Source organism: Bos taurus, chromosome 21, assembly GCF_002263795.3.
Source record: "Bos taurus isolate L1 Dominette 01449 registration number 42190680 breed Hereford chromosome 21, ARS-UCD2.0, whole genome shotgun sequence".
Taxonomy (NCBI): domain Eukaryota; kingdom Metazoa; phylum Chordata; class Mammalia; order Artiodactyla; family Bovidae; genus Bos; species Bos taurus.
The window spans coordinates 27090297-27113343 of record NC_037348.1 but is presented as its reverse complement, the minus strand read 5'-3'; the positions used below and the strand labels follow the sequence as shown (position 1 = coordinate 27113343).

The following is a 23047-nucleotide window of genomic DNA, read 5'->3' as shown; positions in this document are numbered from 1 at the left end:
GTTCCTCTTCACTTTCTGCCATAAGGGTGGTGTCATCTGCATATCTGAGGTTATTGATATTTCTCCCGGCAATCTTGATTCCAGCTTGTGTTTCTTCCAGTCCAGCGTTTCTCATGAGGTACTCTGCGTATAAGTTAAATAAGCAGGGTGACAGCCTTGACGTACTCCTTTTCCTATTTGGAACCAGTCTGTTGTTCCATGTCCAGTTCTAACTGTTGCTTCCTGACCTGCATACAAATTTCTCAAGAGGCAGATCAGGTGGTCTGGTATTCCCATCTCTTTCAGAATTTTCCACAGTTTATTGTGATCCACACAGTCAAAGGCTTTTGGCATAGTCAAGAAAGCAGAAATAGATGATTTTCTGGAACTCTCTTGCTTTTTCCATGATCCAGCGGATGTTGGCAATTTGATCTCTGGTTCCTCTGCCTTTTCTAAAACCAGCTTGAACATCAGAAAGTTCATGGTTTACATACTGCTGAAGCCTGGCTTGGAGGATTTTAAGCATTACTTTACTAGCGTGTGAGATGAGTGCAATTGTGTGGTAGTTTGAGCATTCTTTGGCATATATATATGGATGTATGTATTTGATGTGGACCGTTTTAAAAAGTCTTCATTCAATGTTACAATATTGTTTCTGCTTTATGTTTTGGGGTTTGTTGACCCAAGACGTGGGATTTTAATTCCCTGAACAGGGATCAAACTCTGCATTGGAAGGCGAAGTCCTAATCACTGGACTGCCAAGGAAGTCTTTTTTTTTTTTTTTTTAATGGCTTCAAGGAACATTCACATGCATTACTTCACCTGCCCATCACACTGGCATGGGACGACATCTATCGTGGTCTCACGTCACCTATAAGAAAACAGGCTAAGTGACTTGCTCAAAAGCACACAGTGAATTGTGCATGAAGCCAGATTTGCTGCTGCTGCTGCTAAGTCGCTTCAGTCATGTCTGACTCTGTGCGACCCCGTAGACAGCAGGATTCTCCAGGCAAGAACACTGGAGTGGGTTGCCATTTCCTTCTCCAATGCATGAAAGTGAAAAGTGAAAGTGAAGTTGCTCAGTCGTGTCCGACTCTAGTGACCCCATGGACAGCCTACCAGGCTCCTCCATCCATGGGATTGTCCAGGCAAAAGTACTGGAGTGGGTTGCCATTGCCTTCTCCGGAAGCCAGGTTTAGAACTCTCTAATTCCGCATCCAGCCTGTCAACACCTGGCAGTCCATCACATCTTCCATGAAATGGTTTCAAGTAGGCATTTTCTTTGGCGAAGGCAATGGCACCCCACTCCAGTACTCTTGCCTGGAAAATCCCATGGACGGAGGAGCCTGGTGGGCTGCCGGGTTGCACAGAGTCAGACACGACTGAAGCGACTTCACTTTCACTTTTCACTTTCATGCATTGGAGAAGGAAATGGCAACCCACTCCAGTGTTCTTGCCTGGAGAATCCTAGGGACAGGGGAGCCTGGTGGGCTTCCGTCTATGGGGTCGCACAGAGTCAGACACGACTGAAGCGACTTAGCAGCAGCAGCAGTCATTTTTTTACACCATTTTTTAAAAAACTTGAGATGAAACAATATGCACCCAAAACAGAAAATAAAAACTGATTTCAGTGTTGATCTTTTCAAATATTTAGTTGGTTATAGCTCTGAAAAGGGGGTCCCAGGGGTGGCTCAGTGGCTTCCCTCGTAGCTCAGTCAGTAAAGAGTCTGCCTGCAATGCAGGAGACCCAGGTTCCATTCCTGGGTCAGGAAGATCCCCTTGAGAAGTAAATGGCAACCTACTCCAGTATTCTTGCCTGGAGAATCCCATAGACAGAGGGGCCTGGCAGGCAGTCTATGGGATTTGATAGTCTATGGGGTTGCAAGAATCGGACATAACTAAGCACACACAGCAGCAGCAGCTGCACTTGGGTTCCATCCCTGGGTGGGGAAGATTCCCTGGAGAAGGGAACGGTAACCCACTCCAGTGATCTTGCCTGGGAATTCCGATGGACAGAGGAGCCTGGCAGGCCACAGTCCATAGGGTTGCAGAAGAGTTGGACATGACTTAGCGATTAAATGACAACAACCCCGCTGTGAAGGAGGAACGGAGCTGAGGGGATGTGATCCCACTCACTCCTTCAAGGTGGAGGCCACCAGAGGCACAGAACTCTGCGATCTCTTAGCTGGGCCCAGCTCTGTCCCAGATGCCAGCGCATCCCAGTGTCTCCCAGACATCCCTTAGAGGTCTTTCAGGCACCTCCTACTGAATAAGACCAGAACTGAACGCACCATGTCTCCCCTCAACCCTGTCTCTGGTCTCCCTCTCAGGTAAACTACCAGCAGCTCAAGCCAGGAGGTGGGAGTCATGCGCTTCCTACTCCTCCAGTCTCCACCATCTGTCACAGAGATCTGTATGTTCTAGCTTTCTAAACACTTTCCGAGGGTCCTCTTCTCTCCACCTGCACCACCACCCCCTGCTCCAGGCTACCACCATCTCTCCCAGGACCGCTGCAGCTTCCTAACTGCCCCCACCCCCACCCCGTCTCTGCGCACACTGCCTCTCCTACCCCTACAACAGCCGCCCTAGAAAGGAATACCTGATGGAAATTTCACCATCATCCACCCTGGCAGAAAGCCTCTGCGCACTCAAGACAAAAGTCCACTATGCTTACACAAGCCTACGACGTCATCCAAGACCTGTTCCCGCCCTCTTGGTTCTCCACCACTGGCCCTCCCAAGTTCCGGCGCCCCCATGCCCTCCCTGAGCTGGGACGGGCGAAAGGCGGATCCCGCTGGACCTTGTGACGGGTGCCCTGGACCAGCCCAGGCTGAGCGCGTAGTGTGCGCTGCCGGGCCAGTCTATCTCCGGCCCTGCTAATCTCAGAGTAGGCGGGACCTATCAGGCGGTTTAAACCAATCCTAGATTGGGGGCGGGGCTGAGGCGGGACTCTGGGCTCCAAGCCAGGCCCTGGTTTTCCGGCTTCCCAAACCCAACTGCGGGGCCGCAATCGCACATACTGCCTGCGACCCCTAGGCCTCGCGCATCTTTCGGCGCAATGGACCTGGCGACGGCCGCGCAGGTGAGCGAGGCGGTGGCGGAGAAGATGCTCCAGTACCGGCGAGACAAGTCAGGCTGGAAGATTTGCCGGGAAGGCGTGAGTGAGGAACGGGGGTAGAAAGGGGTCGTGGGGTCTTTGCTCCCTGGGGCTGGGGTCTCAGAAGCCCCTAGGCTCCTCCTCTCCTGAGAGTTTTTCTGCATTTTATCTCCTGGAGCTAGATTGAAGAGGAGATTCCACTGGGGGTTGTTTCCTTAAAAAAAATATAGGGCCAGTTGTGCACACAATGACCCCTAGGAGATGAGTATGTGTCCCTTTCACTAAATGACTTAGCCAAGGTCACCTGCTGGCAAATGGTTAGGGTGGAGCGGGAAGCACCAAACAGACCTAAATTGTCCGAGGAAACAAGATGCATGGTGGTTTTTAAAGTGATTTGAAAATCTCCAGTGCTCTAAAGCTCTTCGAGTAGCCACACGAGATCCCTTTGTCCATCGCATTGTCCTGGAGGCAGCTTTGTTCAGGACTAGTCCCCACTCTGTCACGAATCAGTTGGGTCTCACCTTGGAGACTTGCATCTCTTGAGGCTCTTGACTTTTCTTCCATAAAACAGGGGATCGGGCTCTATCTCCCAAGAGCCCTTCTAGCTCTAAATTGTGCGATTCTGTGCCTTTTAACAGAACGGAGTTTCAGTTTCCTGGAGGCCATCTGTGGAGTTTCCAGGGAACCTGTAAGTGCATGCCTTGCTCAGAGCTCCTCAGGGTGTCACACCTCTCCTGATGTTTCTGTGGGTTTGCTTCCTTTGAGACGGCAGTCCATCCTAGCACCTGGAATCAACTTGCCAGTCATCCTCCGGAAAAGCTTCTGCATCTAACTAAATCATTTCCTCAAACTGTATTCTTGTGAAAGCTTAGCGTCCGTCCGTTTCTGCAGGCCCATGGGGAGGTGGGCCGGTAGATGTCAGCCCCTTCTCTGCAAGGCTGTCTTAAAGAAGAGTGGCACACATGGCTTCTAGTCCTTCTGTGTAATCCCAGGATAAACAAGTTTGGTTGGTGCCTTGGGGTGACATTACTCTTTGTGCTACAGGTACAAAGGAGAAGGCATTGTGAATGGGACACCAGAGCAGGTGTGGGACTGCGTGAAGCCACTTGCTGGGACTTTACGAGCTCAGTGGGATGAGAATGTGAACAGTTTTGAAATTATTGAAAGCCTCACTGATGTAAGTCTTTCCAAGCACTGTTATCCAGAGACAATAAGCTGACTCTGTCCCCTCTGTGAAGGGTCAGTGACACCTTTAGGCAAGGGGTTGTTGTTGTTTTGTTGCTAAGTCGTGTCCGACTCTTTGCAACTGTAGCCAGCCAGGCTCCTCAGTCCATTGGATTTCCCAGGCAAGAATACTGGTGTGGGTTGCCATTTCCTTCTCAAGAAATTTTTTCCGACTCAGGGATCGAACCTGCCTCTCTTGCATCTCCTGCATTGGTAGGTGGATGCTTTACCACTGTGGCACCTGGGAAACCCTTAGGCAAGGGGAGTGCCCAGCAAATAGGTTGCGCACTGCTCAACACTTAAACCCAGCCTCAGCTCAATATAGGTATGTAACAGTGAGACCCAGAGAGGTAGAGCTGCCCTAAACAGAGCTGAGAGAACCCTGCAGTGGCTAATGAAGGCAGGAGCTCAGAGTGAATGTGAGTTCTGAGAATGGTGAAGCAGCCTGGATTGGACGCATCAGCTCTAGTTAGAAATATTGCCCCTTGATGGGACCATGATAATGAGTCCTGGCCACAGACTCAGGATCCTCCGCCAGCTGTGAGACTGTGCTGGGGGCAAACTCTGGATGCCAATTTCTCTGCCGATAAAACATGTGGTATCTAGCCTAGTGCTGCCCAGTAGAACTTTCTGCTGTGATGAAAATATTCTACAACAGCGCTGTTCAATACAGTAGCCACTGGCCCCAAGTGGCCACAGACATTTGAAAGGTGTCTAGTTTGAAGAGATTGTCAATTTTATATAATTTTCATGATTCAGTGTAAATTTAAATAGCCATGTGGAACTTGTGGCTGCCATATTGGACAGCAGAGATCTAGTTGGTCCTGCCCTGGGATCCTCTGTTGTGTTAAGCATGTGTGTGTATGCTAAGTTGCTTTGGTTGTATCTCTTTATGACCCCATGAACTGTAGCCGCCAGGCTTCTCTGTCCATGAAATTTCCCAGGCAAGAATACTGGAGTGGGTTGCTATTTCCTCTTCCAGGGGATCTTCCCAACCCAGGAATCCAACTGGGTCTCTTGCGTTGGCAGGCGGATTCTTTACCACTGAGCCACTTGGAAAGCCCCGTAGTGTTAAGAATCCACCTCATTTTGATTATAGAAGTTAAGGAGGAAAAAAAAAAGACATAGCCAAAAGAAATGAAAAAGTTGCCTTGAGGAAATGTTGCTAGTTTTTTTTTTTGAACGGTGCCTTGATTTTGACATCTGTGGACCTAGTACCCTCTTGGGTGCTTCTGTAGCAGGTGTTATGAAACCTGAAGCCATACTTCTTTACTATTTGATCAGCAGAAACCAAGTATTCTTAACCTTCACCAGGAATTCACATTTCAATTCATTATCACAGGAGTTTACGTCAGTGTTTCGTGAAGGGTGGGGCACACGGTGATAGGTCTTTAACAGTCGAAGCTGCACTTCAATCACCCCTAGTGAGGTCACTCCATTTCAAGCCTTCAATCTCTCTGATAACTTGAAGCGGAAAGTCTCAGGGGCTGATGTGCCTTTGACACCTTGCTAATCTCCATTATGACAGACAGACAGCTGGCCTCAGGCTCAGAATCAGAACCCAAGAATTCCATGTGTGTGTGTGTGTGTGTGTAGCAGTTGTCTTTTATTTATGCCAAATGATACCTTCTTTTTCATTTCCAGCAGTTAAATAGCTTCCTTTTAAAATAAGTTTAAGTTTTAAAAAATGAGCACATTTAGATAACAAATATTAAGTGAATGGGCTTCCCTGATGACTTAGATGGAAAAGAATCTGCCTACAATATAGGAGACCTGGCTTCAATCCCTGGGTTGGGAAGATCCTCTGGAGAAGGGAATGGCTACGCACTCCAGTATCGGAGAATCCCATGGACAGAGGAGCCTGGCAGGCTATAGTCCATGGGGTAACAGTCAGACACAACTGAGTGATTAACACATGTTAAGTGAATAATGGGATAGGCTCTCCCTGGGACTGTCCCATCCTGGGGCCTGATCTTGTGACCCTGAAAGGGCCAAGGTCCTGCTGGAGTAGGGAAACCATGGGATAAAGCATGGGCTTGAGGGGTCCTTGACTTGTAAAGTGGGGGAGTGAACTTGGTGGAATATTCTGAGACTGGGTGAAGTTCTAGGCGTGCTCCCTCCCAGGGCTGGGACTGGGGGAAACCAGAAAGCTGTGCAGGACACATATTTAAGGAGGCACTGTTCTCAAGGTGGAGCAAGAAGAGCAGAGTCAGCCTAAGAAAGGAATGGCCTCTCTTGCCTCAGCCTAGACCCGGCCCCGTTCAAGTCTCTCCTCTTCACCCTGAGCTTTGTGGTCAGTTCCTTCATCTCTGCAAGCCTCAGTTTTCTTCTTTGGTCCAATGGGTAAATGAAGCCAGTTTCTCGGTTGTGAGGGGCCACTGGGAGCATTGTACATAAACTCAGTGGACCTGAGTTTGAACAAACTCCAGGAGATAGTGAAGGACAGGGAGGCCTGGCATGTGGCAGTCCATTGGGTTGCAGAGAGTCGGACAAGACAGTGACTGAACGACGAAGAACTTTGTCCAGACAGACTCTTGTTGTGTGCTCCACCGGGGACAACTCTCATGGTCCTTTTAAAAATTGTTTTAAAAAATATTTGTTATTATTTTTGCCTGAGTCAAGTCGTAGTTGCCGCAGGCCAGCTCTTTGTTGCATCGTTTGTGCTGCCCTTGTTGCCCAGGTCACAACCCAAGATTTTGCAAACTGGGTATGTTCTCGTGAGCCCGGCACCTCCGTCTGGGGAAGTTCATTCCAGACCCTCTAGGTCACAATGCCACCTTGCTGTCAGTGCTGTTCCCATCTTCCAGAGCCTGGCTTATTGGGACCGGACGTGGGGGTGGGTGAGCTCCGAGTGGAGTCAGGGCAGGGAGCAGATGCCAGGCCATCGGATGCAGCTGGACCCCTCTTTCCTCTGACAGACCCTGCTCTTCAGCAGAACCACTACCCCCTCGGCCGTCATGAAGCTTATTTCCCCCAGAGACTTTGTGGACCTGATACTGGTCAGGACGTACGAGGACGGCACCATCAGTTCCAATGGTGAGCGACGGTGGCCCTGCTTTGAGGTGTTAGTGGGCTGCTGGTCTCTGTCTCCCCCACACCCACCCAGTTCCCCAAAGAAAGCCCACCAGCTAGAAATCCCTGAGGCATGCACAGCCTGGGCCTGTTTTTCTGTGTTCCCTTCCCCTTGTCAGGTTTGGGGGGATTCTGTGCCAGGGAGGTCTGAGATGAGAGCATCCACACATGTCATTTTACTTTGAAGACACAGATTCCATCAGCACCCTGTTTTCATTCCTGCTGAGGTGAATAGTTTGTACCCCAGACACACGGGCTATGATTTAGCTTGAGGGAACCCCAGGGTGTGGTGATCCCCTGCACCCGTGGTGCACCTCCCCAAGAGGTCTGTGGCGCTGTCGGCTCCCCGACTTCCAGCCAGGAGCAGAGTTCCTGCCTCTGCACTTTTTACAGTCCCTCCTGCAGAAAGCACCAGCCTGGCTGCTTTCCTGAATATCCCATGTGGGGACAGGTGGTGGCACGTCCACACCTCTGTTGGCCGGGAATTGAGAAGGAGACCTTCTTCCTTCTACACTCGAGCCTGACATCTGAAATGTTCTTTAAAAAAAAAAAATTGTATTTATTTGGCTGTGCTAGGTCTTAGTTATGGCATTTGGAATCTAGTTCCCTGCATGTGTGTATGCTCAGTAATGTCCAACTCTTTGTGACCCCCTGGACTATAGCCTGCCAGGCCCCTCTGTCCATGGGATTCTCCAGGCAAGAACACGGGAGAGGGTTGCCATGCCCTCCTCCATGGGATCTTCCTGACCCAGGGATTGAACCCACCTCTCCTGCATTGGCAGGTGGGCTCTTTACCACTGGGCCACCAGGGAAGACCCTGAATTATTCTTTCCTCTAATACTCTGGCAGGTTGGAGAGGGTGTGTGTGTATATGTGAGTGCAGAAGTGTGTGAGCACACATACGTGTGAATGCATGTGTGTGAGGGACAGTGGGGTGGCAGTAGGGAGAGCTCAGGCTCCAGGTGACTGGTCTGCATACACTCTGGGTGCCTGGTAAGGCCCTTCAGCCACTGTGGCCCGATTGCCGGAAGTTGTAGCTCCCTGACCCTTTACTCTCTCTTCCAGCTGCCAATGTGGAGCATCCATCTTGTCCCCCAAATCCAGCTTACGTGAGAGGATTTAACCATCCCTGTGGTTGTTTCTGTGAACCTCTGCCAGGGTAAGGACAACCTCCTAGAATGAATGACGTGCCCAAACCTTACTGGCTTCACTGAAGATGTCCTGTTGTTGTTGCTGAGTCGATCAGTCATGTCCGACTCTTTGCAACCCTGGGGACTGCAACATGCCAGGCCACTCTGTGCCTCACCATCTCCCAGAGTTTGTTCAAACTCATGTCCGTTGAATCGGTGATACCATCCAACCATCTCATCCTCTGCCTTCCCCTTCTCCTTTTGCCTTCAGTTTCAGCATCAGATCTTTTCTAGTAAGTCAGCTCTTTGCATCAGATGGCCAAAGTACTGGAGCCTCATCTTCAGCATCAGTCCTTCCAGTGAATATTGAGGGTTGATTTCCTTTAGGATTGACTGGTTTGATCTCCTTTCTATCCAAGGCAGAGGATGTTCTACTCAATGGCAACATTAACAATGATTCCCAATAATTAAAATGCCTTACACCTCTCCTAGGCCTTGCTGTTACAGAGCCCCACATACACATATCAGTGATGTAATACGCCAAAGTTCTGTTGGTGTGTGAGAAAGAATCGTGGTGGTATTGTTCGGTCACTCGGTCGTGTCCAACTCTTTACAACCCCATGGACTGCAGCACACCAGGCTTCTGTATCCTTCACCACCTTCCAGAGTTTGCTCAAACTCACGTCCACTGAGTTGGTCATGCTATCTAACCATCTCATCCTCTGTCGCCCCCTTCTTCTCCTGCCTTCAAAATTGTGGGGAAGTGTCCTTATTTCTGATGTGGGAACCCTCCCTCTAGTCCTAGGCAAGCTGGGCAAATGTCTTGGTCCCATTTAGCAGATGAAGAAACTGAGGCTCAGGGAGGCTGGGGAGTCTGTGCAGGGTCACAGGCTGGCCTAGGGTCTGGGCACCCAGTCTTACTGGGGTTCCCTCAGCAAGGAATGAGGTTGAGATGCTCTGGCCTAACGCATGATTCTGAGAACACAGCATGAGTCAGCCCCAGAACTGAGCTCAGAAATGGCTCTTTCCCGTGTTCTCACAGGTCATGGCCAGTTGTTTTTTTTTGCCATACCGAGCAGCATGCAGGCTCTTAGTTCTCATATTTTTGGTCTAAGTCTCCATGGTTGCTGTTCAGTCACTCAGTTGTGTCCAGCTCTTTGTGATCCCATGGACTGTAGCCTGCCATGCTTCTCTGTCCATGGGATTTCCCAGGCAAGAATACTGGAGTGGGTTGCCAGTTCCTTCTCCAGGACATCTTCCCAACCCAGGGATCAAACCCACATCTCCTGAATTGGCAGGTGGATTCTTTACCACTGACTACCAGGGAAGCCCTCATTTACACTCTTCAGTATTATTCAGAGCATCAAAGTGTTTTGTTCATGTGGATTATATCCATCAATATTTACTATATTTGACATTAAACCTGGGATATTTTAAAATAATGATACATTCATTAGAAGTGACTCATTGGAAAAGATCCTGATGCTGCTGGGAAAGATGGAAGGCAAAAGGAGAAGGGGACGGTGGAGGATGAAATGATTAGATAGCATCACTAACTCAATACGAATTTGAGCAAACTCCAGGAGACAGTGAAGGACAGGGAAGCCTGGCATGCTGCAGTCCAAGGGGTTGCAAAAAGCCGGACATGATTTATCGACTGAACAACAACAACAGCAATTACATAATAACATAAATATTGTGAAAAATAACTATTTTTCAAAAGAGAAAAATAGGGGAGAGTGGTCTTGTTTTACATTTGAGGAAATATTAATGTTAGGCTTAATAGAAGCTCACATCTGCTTCTACATTCAGTCTGTTGTGATACACACATCAAAGAGCCTTTGGAAACTGGGCCCCCCACCACAGCAGCAAAGCTGTTAACAACTCCATTCAAATAAAATGCTCAGGGACCTCCCTGGTGGTCCAGTGGCTAAGACTCCATACTTCCAATACAGGGGATGCAGGTTTGATCCCAGGCTGGGAAAGTAAGATCCCACATGCTGTGAGTCATGGCCTCCAAAAATTAAAAATAAATAAATAAACAAAAATGCTTGGTCTCCACAAAGCCTATGCCTTTGTTGTGCTGGCCATGGGAAAAATTTGTGAGAATAAAATACAGGCTGAGAGAATGGGAGAGAAAAGGCAAATCACATCTTAATACTGTGAGGAAAATAGCCTTGACCTAAAAAGCCCTTGATAGGGTATCAGGAACCCCCAGGAGTTGCCAGACCTCTCGCAGAATCACTGCCATCAATGGTCAGAGGGCAGCATCATGTCTCTTTCTCCCAGGACCTGGCACCAGAGTAAGTTCTCTGGAAGACTTTCCTGACTGAATCAGGCACAGGGAATGAATGACCTTGCTGTGATGGAAATCAGCGCATGTCCTCGCTTGCCATCGATGTGGGGCCAGGGAAGCATGCTTGAGAGGATCCACTTCCATCCTGAAAAGAAGCAGATCCAGAGGGGACCTCTGGGCAGTGAACCCAGTGAAATCCCTGGGTTTGGACCACTTCCTTGGGTGGGCCCTCAGTTCTGGATACCTAACAGCCCTGTTTTTGTTTTCACAGGGAGCCAAACAAAACCAGCTTGGTCACGTTCTTCCAGACTGACCTCAGTGGTTACCTCCCACAGAGCGTCGTGGACTCCTTCTTCCCCCGCAGCATGGCTGGGTTCTACGCCAACCTTGAGAAAGCAGTGAAGAAATTCTTTGGTTGACAGCCTGGCTGGTTGGCCAAGAACTGCAGTGGCTCATGCAGAAGGGCAGTTGTTGAGACACCCCTGGAGAGCCTGGGAGCCCATGGGCTCCTTTGGAAGACACCGATGGAAAGTTCGTCTCCAGGGGCAGCCCTGGGTCCTCTGCTCCTCCATCTACTCGGGTGGGGCTGTTGTCATCCAAGCATACCTTCTCCGGCAGGTGCATAAGAGCCCCCAACCACCAGATGGGGACTCTGCCTGGGCACCGTGGGACACACTAGGGTCCAAAGCCTTCCTCTGCCGGTCACTCTAAGAGATCCCCCAAAACCTGGCTCAGCCCCTTTGTTGCATCCGAGCTCTCCATCCTGTACCACAGACCCCCGGATGTATGGTGCTGTGCCAGCCTTCCTCTTAAAGACGTCAACTTGACGTTTAAAAAATGAGATGAGACTTCAGGAAAAACACTTTCAGTATTCCTTTTGTTGTCTCTTTTATTGAAATCAGTTTTCTTTCTTTTTCCCCTGCATGAGTTAAATTTCATGTGCCCCAGGGAAACCAGGCAGTTTGAATCTGACCCTGGAAGCACTCTGGAATTGATTCTGGATGGAGCAAGCCTATAAGTGGGATTTGAGGAGAACCTTCCTTCCCTTGGGCATTTGCCTTTTCTTGTCCTTGGTTATGGAAGGTGGAGCAGGAGTCTTCTGGCCTCCAAGCCCTGGTAGGGCCATAGTTCTGTTACCAAATCCATGGGATTTCCCAGGCAAGAATACTGGAGTGGGTTGCCATTTCCTTCTCCAGGGGAGCTTCCCAACCCAGAGATCAAACCCATGTCTCTTGCATTGGCAGCAGATTGATTACTGCTGAGCCACCAAAGAAGCCCCAGTCAGGGGATACTGCTGCTGCTGCTGCTAAGTTACGTCAGTCGTGTCCGACTCTGTGTGACCCCATAGATGGCAGCCCACCAGGCTCCCCCGTCCCTGGGATTCTCCAGGCAAGAACACTGGAGTGGGTTGCCATTTCCTTCTCCAATGCATGAGTGAAAAGTAAAAGGGAAGTCACTCAGTCATGTCCGACTCTTAGCGACCCCATGGACTGCAGCCCACCAGGCTCCTCCATCCATGGGATTCTCCAGCAACAATACTAGGTGTTGCTAATCAATTTCCTTGCCCCAGTCTCAACAATCAGGCATTAAGTAATGACCAAACCAAATATCCCTTTGATCAGGCACACAGAGGTAGTTTCCCTACAATGTTCTGTCTGCATTTAAAAACATCTTGGCCTGTTGTGCACGTGCTTGGTTGCTCAGTTGTGCCCGACTCTTTGTGAACTTATGGACTGTGGCCCGCCAGGCTCCTCTGTCCATGGCATTCCCCAGGCAAGAATACTAGAGTGGGTTGCCATGCCCTCCTGCAGGGAATTGAACTAGGAATCGAACCCAAGTCTCTTGTGTCTCCTGTATTGCAGGCAGATTCTTTACCTGCTGAACCATTGGGGAAGCCCCATCTTGGCCTATTGGTCACTACCAAATCACAGAAGAAAGGACTCTTTGTATCATTTACCAGCTGGACAAGTTTCTTACTGTCTTTGGGTCTCAGTGTTCTCATCTATATAACAGGATGATGTCACACTCTGTAGACACTACTGTGATTACTGAAGACAGTGTCCACTTAACACCAACACGGTGCTTGGCACATAGGAGGTGAATGGCAGCCATGTATATTTCACCCTCTCAAACTCAGGCCAGTCTATTCTGTTGGCACAGCTGAGCACACATGGAGTTGCACTTGTCTGTTTATTGCTCTGTCACTGGGTACCACCCCGGCTAGGAGCACTTCTCCAACCCCAACCAAAAACAGTTTTGCAAATGCGCTATGTGATAGACCATATTTTCCAAAAACAGCCCAAGCCGCCTTTTCCCTCCCCTTAAACCTGAGCAGATCTGGGCCAGCTCTGACTGATGGAGCACAAGAGAAGTGATGCTCTTCAACTTTAGAGATGAGGTCATATCAAGGATGCAGCTCCTACCTGGCTCTCACACTCTCAGAGGACATCCAGTCATGTATTTGAGGAAGCCCTGGCCATAGGGAGAGGCCACCTGCAAGTGTGCAGGCCAATGGCTCCAGCTGAGTTCCTAGCCAGCAGCCAACCTCAGGGACCCATGTGTGAGTGAGTGACCCTTCCAGTGGCTCTAGCCTCCAGCCTGTGAGTTGGTGCCAGCTGATGTCAAGTGGAGCAGGATGAAGGGAACCCCCTCCAAGCAGGCCAGCATTGCAGACTGATGAGAAAAACAAGGTTGGGGTGGATTGTCACCCAGAGACAGGCCTTAGAAAACCTGCAGAGCAAGCCAAGGATTTCATATCCAATCATATATCCAATTTATTTACAGCACCACAGTATTATCACTAAGCTCTCTAGATGCAGTCTGTCGTTTGTATCAGCCACCCCACTGTGACTGTGCCCTAACTTCTGGGACCGCCCTCTTACTGGGTGGGATCCCAGAAGGTCCAGACCTGGGCAAGCAGCCACCGGGAAGCACACCTGTGCATTCCGCCATTGGGTGGGGTTAGCCGTGACCCTGAGAATTAGCAGTTTGGGGACCTGCATGTGGTAGGCTCTGGCGTCCACACCGGTGCTGGGCCTAAGGATCTCCAGCAGCTGGGGTCCCCTTGGACTGCAGGCTTTTCCTCCTGAGGACGATTGTCACAGGTCCATCAGGCAACGCCTTGATGATGTTCCAGGCTTCAAACCGCGTGAGGCCCTGCATGGCAGTGCCGGCCAGGTGTACGATTTCATCTCCCGGCTGGACTGTGTCACTCTGTTCTGAGGCCAGCCCTGGGATGAGAGAGGAGAGAGTGGGTGCCTTGGGTGACAAGGGAACAAGTAGTCAGCACCTACCCTTGGTCTCTGAGGAGCCAGGACAGCTCAGAAGGGAACTGGAGCCCGTCCCTCCGGAGCTCAGTGGTCGATCTAAAGTGAGGCATCCCAGGACTTCCCTGGTGGTCCACTGGTTAAGATGTCACCTTCCAGTGCAGGGGGCACAGGTTCAGTCCTTGGTCAGGGAACTAAGATCTTGTGTGTTGTGCAGTGTGGCCAATAAATAAATAAAACAGACCAAGCATCTAAACAGACATTTCTCAAAAAAAAAGAAAAAAAAAAGCTAAAATATACTGGGCAGTTATATATCACAGGCTTTGTGTTAACACTCAGCATTTATGGCAAGAGTTCTAGGACTCTAGTAGCTCTGTTACTGTTCCCTTTTCATGTGGGAGGAAACCAAGGACTCAAGTAACTCACCTGAGCTTCGAAGCTGCTGCATGGTGGGTCTAGGTTTGAACCAGACTTTGTGGCTCTAGAGACCACGTCCCTTGGCCGCAGCTGGCAGACTCATCCCCGTGTAAGCAAATGGGACCAAGATGGTGAAGTGACTCGCCTAAGGTCGTGCTGCCATTGGTGGCAGAACTAACACTAGAATCCAGGTCCAGTGACTTGGAGACCTATGCTCATCTCAAGTTGACTTTCAAAAGTTAGAAATATTGGGAATTCCCTGGTAGTCCAGCAGTTAAGACTTCAAGCTTCCACTGCAAGGGGTGTGTGTTCAATCCCTGATTGGTAATTAAGATTCTGCAAGGAAATAGCAACCCACTCCAGTGTTCTTACCTGGGAAATCCCATAGACAGAGGAACCTGGCAGGCTACAGTCCATGGGGTCGCAAAGAGTCAGACATGACTGAGCACACACACACACAGGCTGTGCAGTGTGGTCAAAAATTAAAATAAAAAGTTAAAAATATCTTTCTCAGAATTGAGGACTTCCTGCGTGGTCCAGAGATTAAGAATTCACCTTGCAATGCAGGGGATGAGGTTGGGGACCTAAGATCCCCACAGGCCTTGGGGCAACTAAGCCTGTATGCCAACTAAGCCCTGCATGACACAATTAGAGAGAAGCCCATGTGCCATAACTAAGACCTGATGCAGCCATAAATAAATAAGGTGAAGTTTTGGTTAAGGATAAAAAAAAAGCAATTCTATTTATATATATATATTATGTATATATAGCTTTTCCAGAGTTGGAGTAAACACAGAATCCTTCGGAAGCTCCCGTGTGAGCCTCAGTTCTTCCCGCTGTGGTTCAGCAGTTGTAGCAGACCTCCCAGAAACAAAACCAGTCTGCAGTGGGGGCTCCCTGGGGGACAGGGAGCAGAGCTAGGAGGGCCTTTGAGTCTCAACACTAAGAGCCCAAAGACATACACCCACAGCTCTTCTTATAGATCAGGAACCTCAGGCCCAGAAGACAATAGTCACTTGGCAGTTAGAAGCAGAGCTGGAGGGCTTCCCGGGTGGCTCAGTGGTAAAGAATCTGCCTGTCAGTGCAGGAGATATGGGTTTGATCCCTGATCCAGGAAGATCCCACATACTGTGGAGCAACTAAGCCCACAGACCACAACTTCTGAGCCTGTGCTTTAGAGCTTGGGAGCCTCACGTGCTGCTACTATTGAAGCCGTCGTGTTCTGGAGCAGGTGCTCTGCAACGAGACACCACTGTAATGAGAAGCCTGTGCGCTTGCAACTAGAGAAAAGCGTGCATACAGCAATGAAGACCCAGCATACCAAAAATTTTAAAAAAGAAGCAGAACTGGACCAGATCCCAGACCACGTGACCCCTTGTCTACAACTCCTGGCTCTGGGACTCAGGGGGTCCAGCTTGAGAAGCAGTGAAGAATCAGGGGTGATTGTATGTGACAGCTGCAGGCCATTCATTATCTTCCCAGGAAAACCCAAGTAACCTCCAACTAGGGTTGGCTTGCTCCCCAGTCCATGATGAACAAAATCTCAACATTTTGAATAGCAGTAGGAGCTGACGGGTCCAGGATTAGAATGAGGTGAGTGAGGCTAGGAAGTCGGACTCTGTGTTTTGTTCATTGTGGGCTTTTTAAATTAATTTCAATTTAAAAAAATATTGCATTGAAACAGTCTGTATCTTGATTACTGAATATTTCGGCACCCCCTTCAATATTGCACCCAGGACTTCCCTGGTGGACCAGTGGATAAGAATCTTCCTGTCCAGGAAGATTCCATATGCCAAGGGGCAATTAAGCCTGTGCACCACAACTACTAAGCCCGACTGCTCTAGAGCCCCAGCTCTGCAGTGAGAGAAGCCACCACAATGAGATGCCTGGCCACCGCAACTAGAGAGTAGCCGGCTCTCTGCAACTAGAGAAAGCCCACAAGGAGCAATAAACACTCAGCATAGCCAACATAAATAAATAATAAATAATTTTTAAAAATTAAAAAAACAGCACTCAGGGCCTCATGTACTTCACCTTGGTCCCATCCCTGCCAGGCTGAAGTCAGAGCAGGCTGGGTCATTTACAAGGACCCAGCAAAATAGAAGGATTACGGGGATGTCTGAGCCAAGGAGAAGAGGGAGAAAAGCAAAGTCAAGTTCATAAGAGGTCTGCCTGCCTCTCAAGAGGGCCTGGGGTTGTGGGAAACCGATAAGTCCTGTAGGGCCCTCAGAAGCCTGGAGCTGAAGCCAAAAGGGGACCCACATCACACCTTTGAAGATCCTGTTAACTGTCAGAGGCTTGTCCCCATGTAGGGAGCCCTTCCCTCCTTCCAGGCTGAAGCCCAGTCCCGCAGAGGTCTTTTCCAGGGTCACCGTGCAGACTGTGGCCTCTGCTGCTGAGAAAACACAGAGGTTTGTTAGGGATGCTCTTCTTCTGGGTATCAGGTGAGCCTGGCTGATGCTGCCAGGGAACTTGTGCACATGTGCGAATTCACCCATGTGCGCATCACCCGGCTGGCTAAGTGTTCTGAGGACCAGGAATGACTTAATGGCCCTGCCAGCACAGGCCTCACGCATCCAAAAGTGATGTGGCCCACAAGGCTTCTACCAGGCAAGGAGAGCTTACCGGATTCTATGGAGACATCACTGGTCACAGAGGCTGAACCTGAGGAATCAGTGGAGGAGTTGAGGTCGGTCGTGGCCTCCAGAGTCGGCCTCCTGGTGACGATCACAGCTTGCCTGGGCTCCCGAGCTTGGCGGAGGATAGCCAGGGCATCATTGTGCGTGGCTCCTTTGAGAGATTTGCCGTTGATGGAGAGAACCTCATTGCCCTTCTGAATGGTCCCTTCCTGGGAGGCCAGCCCGTTAGGGAACACCCTGTGAACCTGAGCAAACCAGAGGAGGTCAGGACCCAGGACTTACCATATTGGATCTGGATTCTTGCTGGAGGAGGATCACGACCAGTTAAACCTAGGTTCTTGTTGTTTAGTTGCTAAGCGACCACCTCTTTTGTGACCCCATGAACTGTAGCCTATTAGGCTCCTATGTCCATGGGATTTTCCAGGCAAGAATACTAGAATGGGTTGCCACTTCCTTCTCCTGTGCATCTTCCCCACCCGGGAATCGAACCTATGTCTCATGCATTGGCAGGCAGGTTCTTTACCACTGAGCCACCAGGAAGCCCAGAAGATTCTTTCAAAGAAAATAAAATGAAAGGTGTCCTAGCTCAGAGCCACTAGCCAGGTTCACTCCCTTCTCTACCCAGAGCAGAGATCATTAGCAAAAATGGCCAGACTGGCCCTCAAAATTCTTCCCAACACAACATCCTACACTGTATTGCTTCAATCCTAGTTAACATTTGGTCACACTCTTTTGCCCTTTGTGCTCTGCATCAGCATTCTCCCAGGAAACTTTCTTCAAGCACTGATTTTGTGACATATTAATAGATACTGTGTTAGAAAAGTTTCCAAGGTCTAAGAAAATTAAGAATGTTGGATAAAATACAAGCTCTGAAAATGTCTACTGTTTAAAAAAAATATTAGAGACTCTACAGTGCAGGCTGGCATGATAGTTCTCTAAGAACAGGCCATATAATATAGTGATCCCCAAAAGATTCAGCAAAGCATTCTTTTTTTCATAGAGAAATTCTCAGGCCACATATTTCACAGAATGCAGAATTCCTATCCTAGGAAGTCTATATATTTTTAAAGCTCTTCCCCTAGAAATTCTGATCCTTAATTCCAGTTAAAAGAGACCATCCCCACCTAGGTTCCTTTTCTGAAAAAGTGTAGGATTAAAAAAAAAAAATCTCATGTCTTTGCCGCAGTCATCTTCTTTTTTTTTTCCTGTAATACATTTTTTTTACGTGTATAGGCCTTTTTATTTTTTGGCCCCACGGTATGTGGGATCTTAGTTCCCTGACTCAGGATCAAACCCACCCCCTCTGCAATGGAGGCACAGAGTCTTAACCACTGGACTCCCAGGCAAGACCTGCCTCAACCTTTTTAATGATGTAAATGATGTTAATTAGGAGGACTGAATGACAGCACGAGTGGCCAATCGCTGAACTGTGCTATGTGTTGTTTTGCTGTTATCCTCTGATCAAGGTTCTTTGTTTCTCTAAACAGTTTCAGTGTTGGAAAAATTCTGTTATGGGGTCAGACGTGGTCAAGATCCTCTGATTACAAGACCCGAGTAGGAGGAGAATCTGTTCTGCATCTCCATCCATCCTCCACAAATGAAGCATACATGCCAACGATCCCCCGTCCTGAGGCATGGGGAAGAAAACCTGCACATGTCAGTGGGAGCCCAGCTTGTTCTTGGTAATGGACGGTACTCAACATTAGTTCTCTTTGAATGAATCTGGAAAGGAACAGAAGTGCTCAAACATGGAAGGAGAAAGGGGAAGCTTGGTGCATAGGATCAGCCGATGTGTACCGCTCCTGGCTTTTGAGGCAGTGTCAGCGGTGGCGACCGAGATGGGTGCAGAAAACTACTCCCTCCAGGGCAGACCCACAGATCCAAAGTGTTGTTCCCACAGGCAAGCTATCTTTTCTGCTCTTCAATTAGGAAGCAGCCTGTGCCGTCCAGAACGTCTTTACGGTGATCTACCAGTGCTCAGTGTCAGAAATAGGTCCTCATTGGTTTTATGTGCTTTTTTGTGGTGGAGAGCTTGCTTGCAAAGAAGGAAGTTGCTGCTCACACATGACTGAAAGCAGTGTGCCAAGTTACTCTGGGTACCAGCTGGTCCTGCGAGAACAGGGGGCTGGACCTCGAGATCTGAAGCCTCGGGCACATTCTGAGCTGTGCTCTGTGAATAGCAACAGAAACAGCTTCCTGACCTTTCCAGCTGGGCCCCACCGCCCGCCGTCAACCGTCAGACCTGCTTCACCACCGTCCGTGTTAACACACCTATCTCCCAGTGGGCAAACCCAGGAAAACAGCCTCCTGTACCACACCTGCCTGCCCAAGGCCTCTTTCTGTCCAGGTGGGACCTCTTTCCATCTAGATGTGCTGTGCTATGTATCATAGCCAGACCTTCAATCCTTCCTGTAAAGCCTTTGGCAAAGGCTCCTGTGGTCATAAATCATTCTTGTCTAAACGTTGGTGGCATACGTATGTCAAGAACAGGGAGCTCAGGTCAGTGCTCTGTGATGACCTGGATGGGTGGGATGGGGTGGGGAGTTGGGAGGGAAATCCAAGAAGGATGTATATATGTATACATGTACATACATATATGTATATGCATATATATATGTATATAGACATATATGTATACCTATAGCTGATTTGCTTTGTTGTACGGCAGAAACTAATGCAACATCGTAAAGCAACTGTACTCCAATAATAAGATAAAATGTTGGTTGCTCAGTCGTATCTGATTCTTTGTGACCCTATGGACTGTAGATTTCCAGGCTTCTTTGCCTATGGGATTCTCCAGGCAAGAATGCTGGAGTGGGTTGCCATTTCCTACTCCAGGGGATCTTCCCAGGGATCAAAGCTGGGCAGGTCTCCTGCATTGCAGGCATATTCTTTACTATCTGAGCCACCAGGGAAGCCCAGTGGCTTATAAAGTTAAAAACATTTTTAAATGTTGGTGGCTAACCGGTTACTTATCTCTATTTCCAAAAGAGACATGATGCTGAAAAAAATTTGTTTTGAATTTTCTTCCTGTTTTATTGTTGTTGAGATGAAATTCCCATAACATTCATTTAACCTGATAGCTCAGTTGGTAAGGAATCCACCTGCAATGTAGGAGACCCCGGTTCAATTCCTGGGTTGGGAAGATCCTCTGGAGAAGGGAAAGGTATTTACCACTCTGGTATTTTGGCCTAGAGAATTCCATGGACTGTGTGGTCCATAGGGTTGCAAAGAGTTGGACATGATTGATCAACTTTCACTTCACTTCACTTCAACGCAGTGACATTCACTGTGTTGGAATTTTTTAAACGTCTCTCCAGGACCTTCAAAAATGGAGGCATTAAGGCTCTGACTTCAAGAAATTCTGATAAAATAGCTCTGGGGTGAGGCTGAGATGCCTGTAATATTTTTTAAAGTTCCATAAGTGATTCAGATTTCTTTGGGTAAATTAAAGTTGTTTTGTGTACACAGAGACCTTTTTAAAGTTAAGGATCATGGGACTTCCCTCGTGGTCCAGTGGTTAAGTATCTATGCTTCTCAAGTATCTTAAACTCCTGCAGTAACCTCCTGCCCAGGGCCTGGGGTTATTCATTCCTCTGATTCCCCCCCTGATAAGTGCTTCGCCCTGCCAAGGGTCATTGCCTCTGGCTCTGATGAACCCCATGACTGGGCCACTCACCGTGATCACCTTATTTTCTAGATCTGCTCCTCCTGCCAAGCTGAACCCAAGGCCAGCCCCTTCCTCCTTGTGCAAGATGGTGACATGGATGCTGTCTAATTGCTGTAGAAGGAAAATATATGTATTAAAAAACATTGTATTTGCAACAGCATGAACAATTTAGCAAGTATTCTTCTTCCCCTCTGTTCAAGTTTAATAAAACTACAGAAGATCAAGATTTAACAAGTGTTCTAACATCAGGCTGTGTGTGTGCTTAATCATGTCTGACTCTTTGCAACCTCATGGACTGTAGCCCACCAGGCTCCTCTGTCCATGGGATTCTCCAGGCAAGAATACTGAAGTGGGTGGCCACTTCTTACTCCAGGGGATCTTCCTGACCCAGAGTTTGAACCCACGTCTCTTGTATCTCTGGCATTGGCAAGCCAATGCTTTACCACTAGTGCCACCTGGGAAGCATAACATCAGGCTGATTTGCTCTCAAATCACAACTTGTCCATATACCCAGTTATGTCAAACCCATCTCATTATTTAGAAAAAGAAAACTTTCTGGGAAGTCATGGGAAGCACAAAAGAAAAAAGAAAATGCATATAAGGCAACCTGTAGAGTTCTTTGCCTCTCCTGTGTACCCATCCACACCCACATCTATACAGATGGGGCTGGGTGCTACTGAGTCAGCTGGAAATCGAAGCTGGGACAACAGCTCTGCTATCTGGTGTGGAATGGGGTCAGCCTGGAGAACTCTGGGTCAGCAAGCTGGAGCGGTGCAGTTTTGCAAGAGTTAGCTGCTCTGTTTTTACACCTGCTGCTCCGTGGGGCACAGCAGCAGCACTAAGGAACCAGCTGGCTTCTCACCCTAGAACACACATGCGTACACACACACACACACACACACACACAACACACACACACAGTACTTCCCAGCCTGGACCTGGGCTCACCTGAAGTCAGAACAATCCCTCTGCAGTGTCTAAAGTCAGAGACCCTCGTCTGGTCTCAATAGTGGTGGGGGGCCTCAAACTCAAGTGCATCCAGGGCTCAGGCAGACCACTTAAAAGAGCAAAAGGGGCAGATGTGAGAGAGAGAGGGGAACTACAGAGAACTGAGAGCACATTGGCTCAAGAGGACCCTCTGCTCCTAGGAATGCAGACTAGTGCTCCAGGACCATTCATGCCCTTTTAAAAAAGAGAAGCCAGGGGACTTCCCTAATGGTTCAGTGATTAAGGATCTGTCTTGCAATGCAGGGAACGTGGGTTCCATCCCTGGTCGGGGAACTAAGATCCCACAGGGCAACTAAGTTAGCCACAGGGCAACTAAGCCTGCAAGTTACAACTAGAGAGTCTGTGAGCCACAGCTAAGACCTGACACAGCCAAATAAATAAATATTTAAAAAGAGAGAGAGAGAGGGAAGCCAGAATCCAGGGTTTGATTTGGGTTTGACGATATTTAAAATATAAATATAATATTGGGCTTCCCTGGTGACTCAGATGATAAAGAATCTGCCTGCAATGTAGGAAACTTGGGTTGGATCCCTGGGTCAGGAAGATCCCCTGGAGAAGGGAATTGCTGCACACTCCAGTATTCTTGCCTGGAGAATTCCATGGACAGAGGAGCCTGGCAGGCTACAGACCATGGGGTCGCAAAGAGTCAGACATGACTTAGCAACTACACATACACACACAATATAATATTTTTTAGACAATCACCAAGCAGACCAAATACAATACACCTTCAGGCTCTCAGGCCACCAGTTTGTGCCCTGGCATAAAGAAATAACCTTACATCAAAAATTCACTTGCTCTGACACCACCAGAGCCTCTGTCGTGCCGCTAGCTCCACAAGCCTTTGATCTAGAGTCCCCAAGACCCGGGGTTTGGGGGGGATGAAGGGATGAATGGACTTCACTGTCCCCACCTCAACTGCAGCACTGGCCCAAATCTCCCAAGTAAGCTGATGCCGGATCCCCAGGCATCAGCTTACTTGCCTTAGAAGAGCCCTTTGTCAAGTTTAAAAGCAAATCCTCTCCCAGGGAGGCCCCAGGCAGGACAGCCATGTATTTTACACAGCACTTCGTTGCTGTTGTTCAGTTTCCAAGTCATGTCGACTCTTTGCGACCCCACGGACTGCAGCACGCCAGGCTTCCCTGACCTTCACTGTCTCCCGGAATTTGTTCAAACTAATGTTCATTGAATCCTTGATGCTATCCAACCATCTCATCCTCTGTCGCCTCCTGCCCTCAATCTTTCCCAG

The 23047-nt window shown here is 48.8% G+C and overlaps 2 protein-coding genes across 9 annotated transcripts in view; one reads left to right on the top strand and one right to left on the bottom strand.

The window, feature by feature from the left end:
* Window positions 1-2967: 2967 nt before the first annotated feature.
* On the top strand, window positions 2968-11672 carry STARD5 (StAR related lipid transfer domain containing 5). 2 transcript variants are annotated; one of them, XM_005221877.5, is made up of 6 exons: window positions 2968-3061; window positions 3715-3764; window positions 4121-4253; window positions 7219-7336; window positions 8438-8531; window positions 11070-11672. In XM_005221877.5, the coding sequence occupies exons 1-6, from the start codon at window positions 3038-3040 to the stop codon at window positions 11215-11217; spliced, it is 567 nt and encodes a 188-aa protein (XP_005221934.1). In that variant the 5' UTR covers window positions 2968-3037; the 3' UTR covers window positions 11218-11672.
* A 1875-nt stretch (window positions 11673-13547) lies between these two features.
* Window positions 13548-23047, bottom strand: part of IL16 (interleukin 16) — a 126443-nt gene continuing 116943 nt past the window's right edge. For 2 of the 7 annotated variants that reach the window (XM_024981655.2, XM_024981656.2), the window contains 3 exons: window positions 20800-20901; window positions 17107-17365; window positions 13548-16876 (listed from right to left, as the gene is read on the bottom strand). In XM_024981655.2, coding sequence (XP_024837423.1) covers window positions 16512-16876; window positions 17107-17365; window positions 20800-20901 — 726 coding nt within the window. In that variant the 3' untranslated portion in view covers window positions 13548-16511. The other 5 variants (XM_024981659.2, XM_024981660.2, NM_001075253.2 and 2 more) reach the window with 5 other exon arrangements.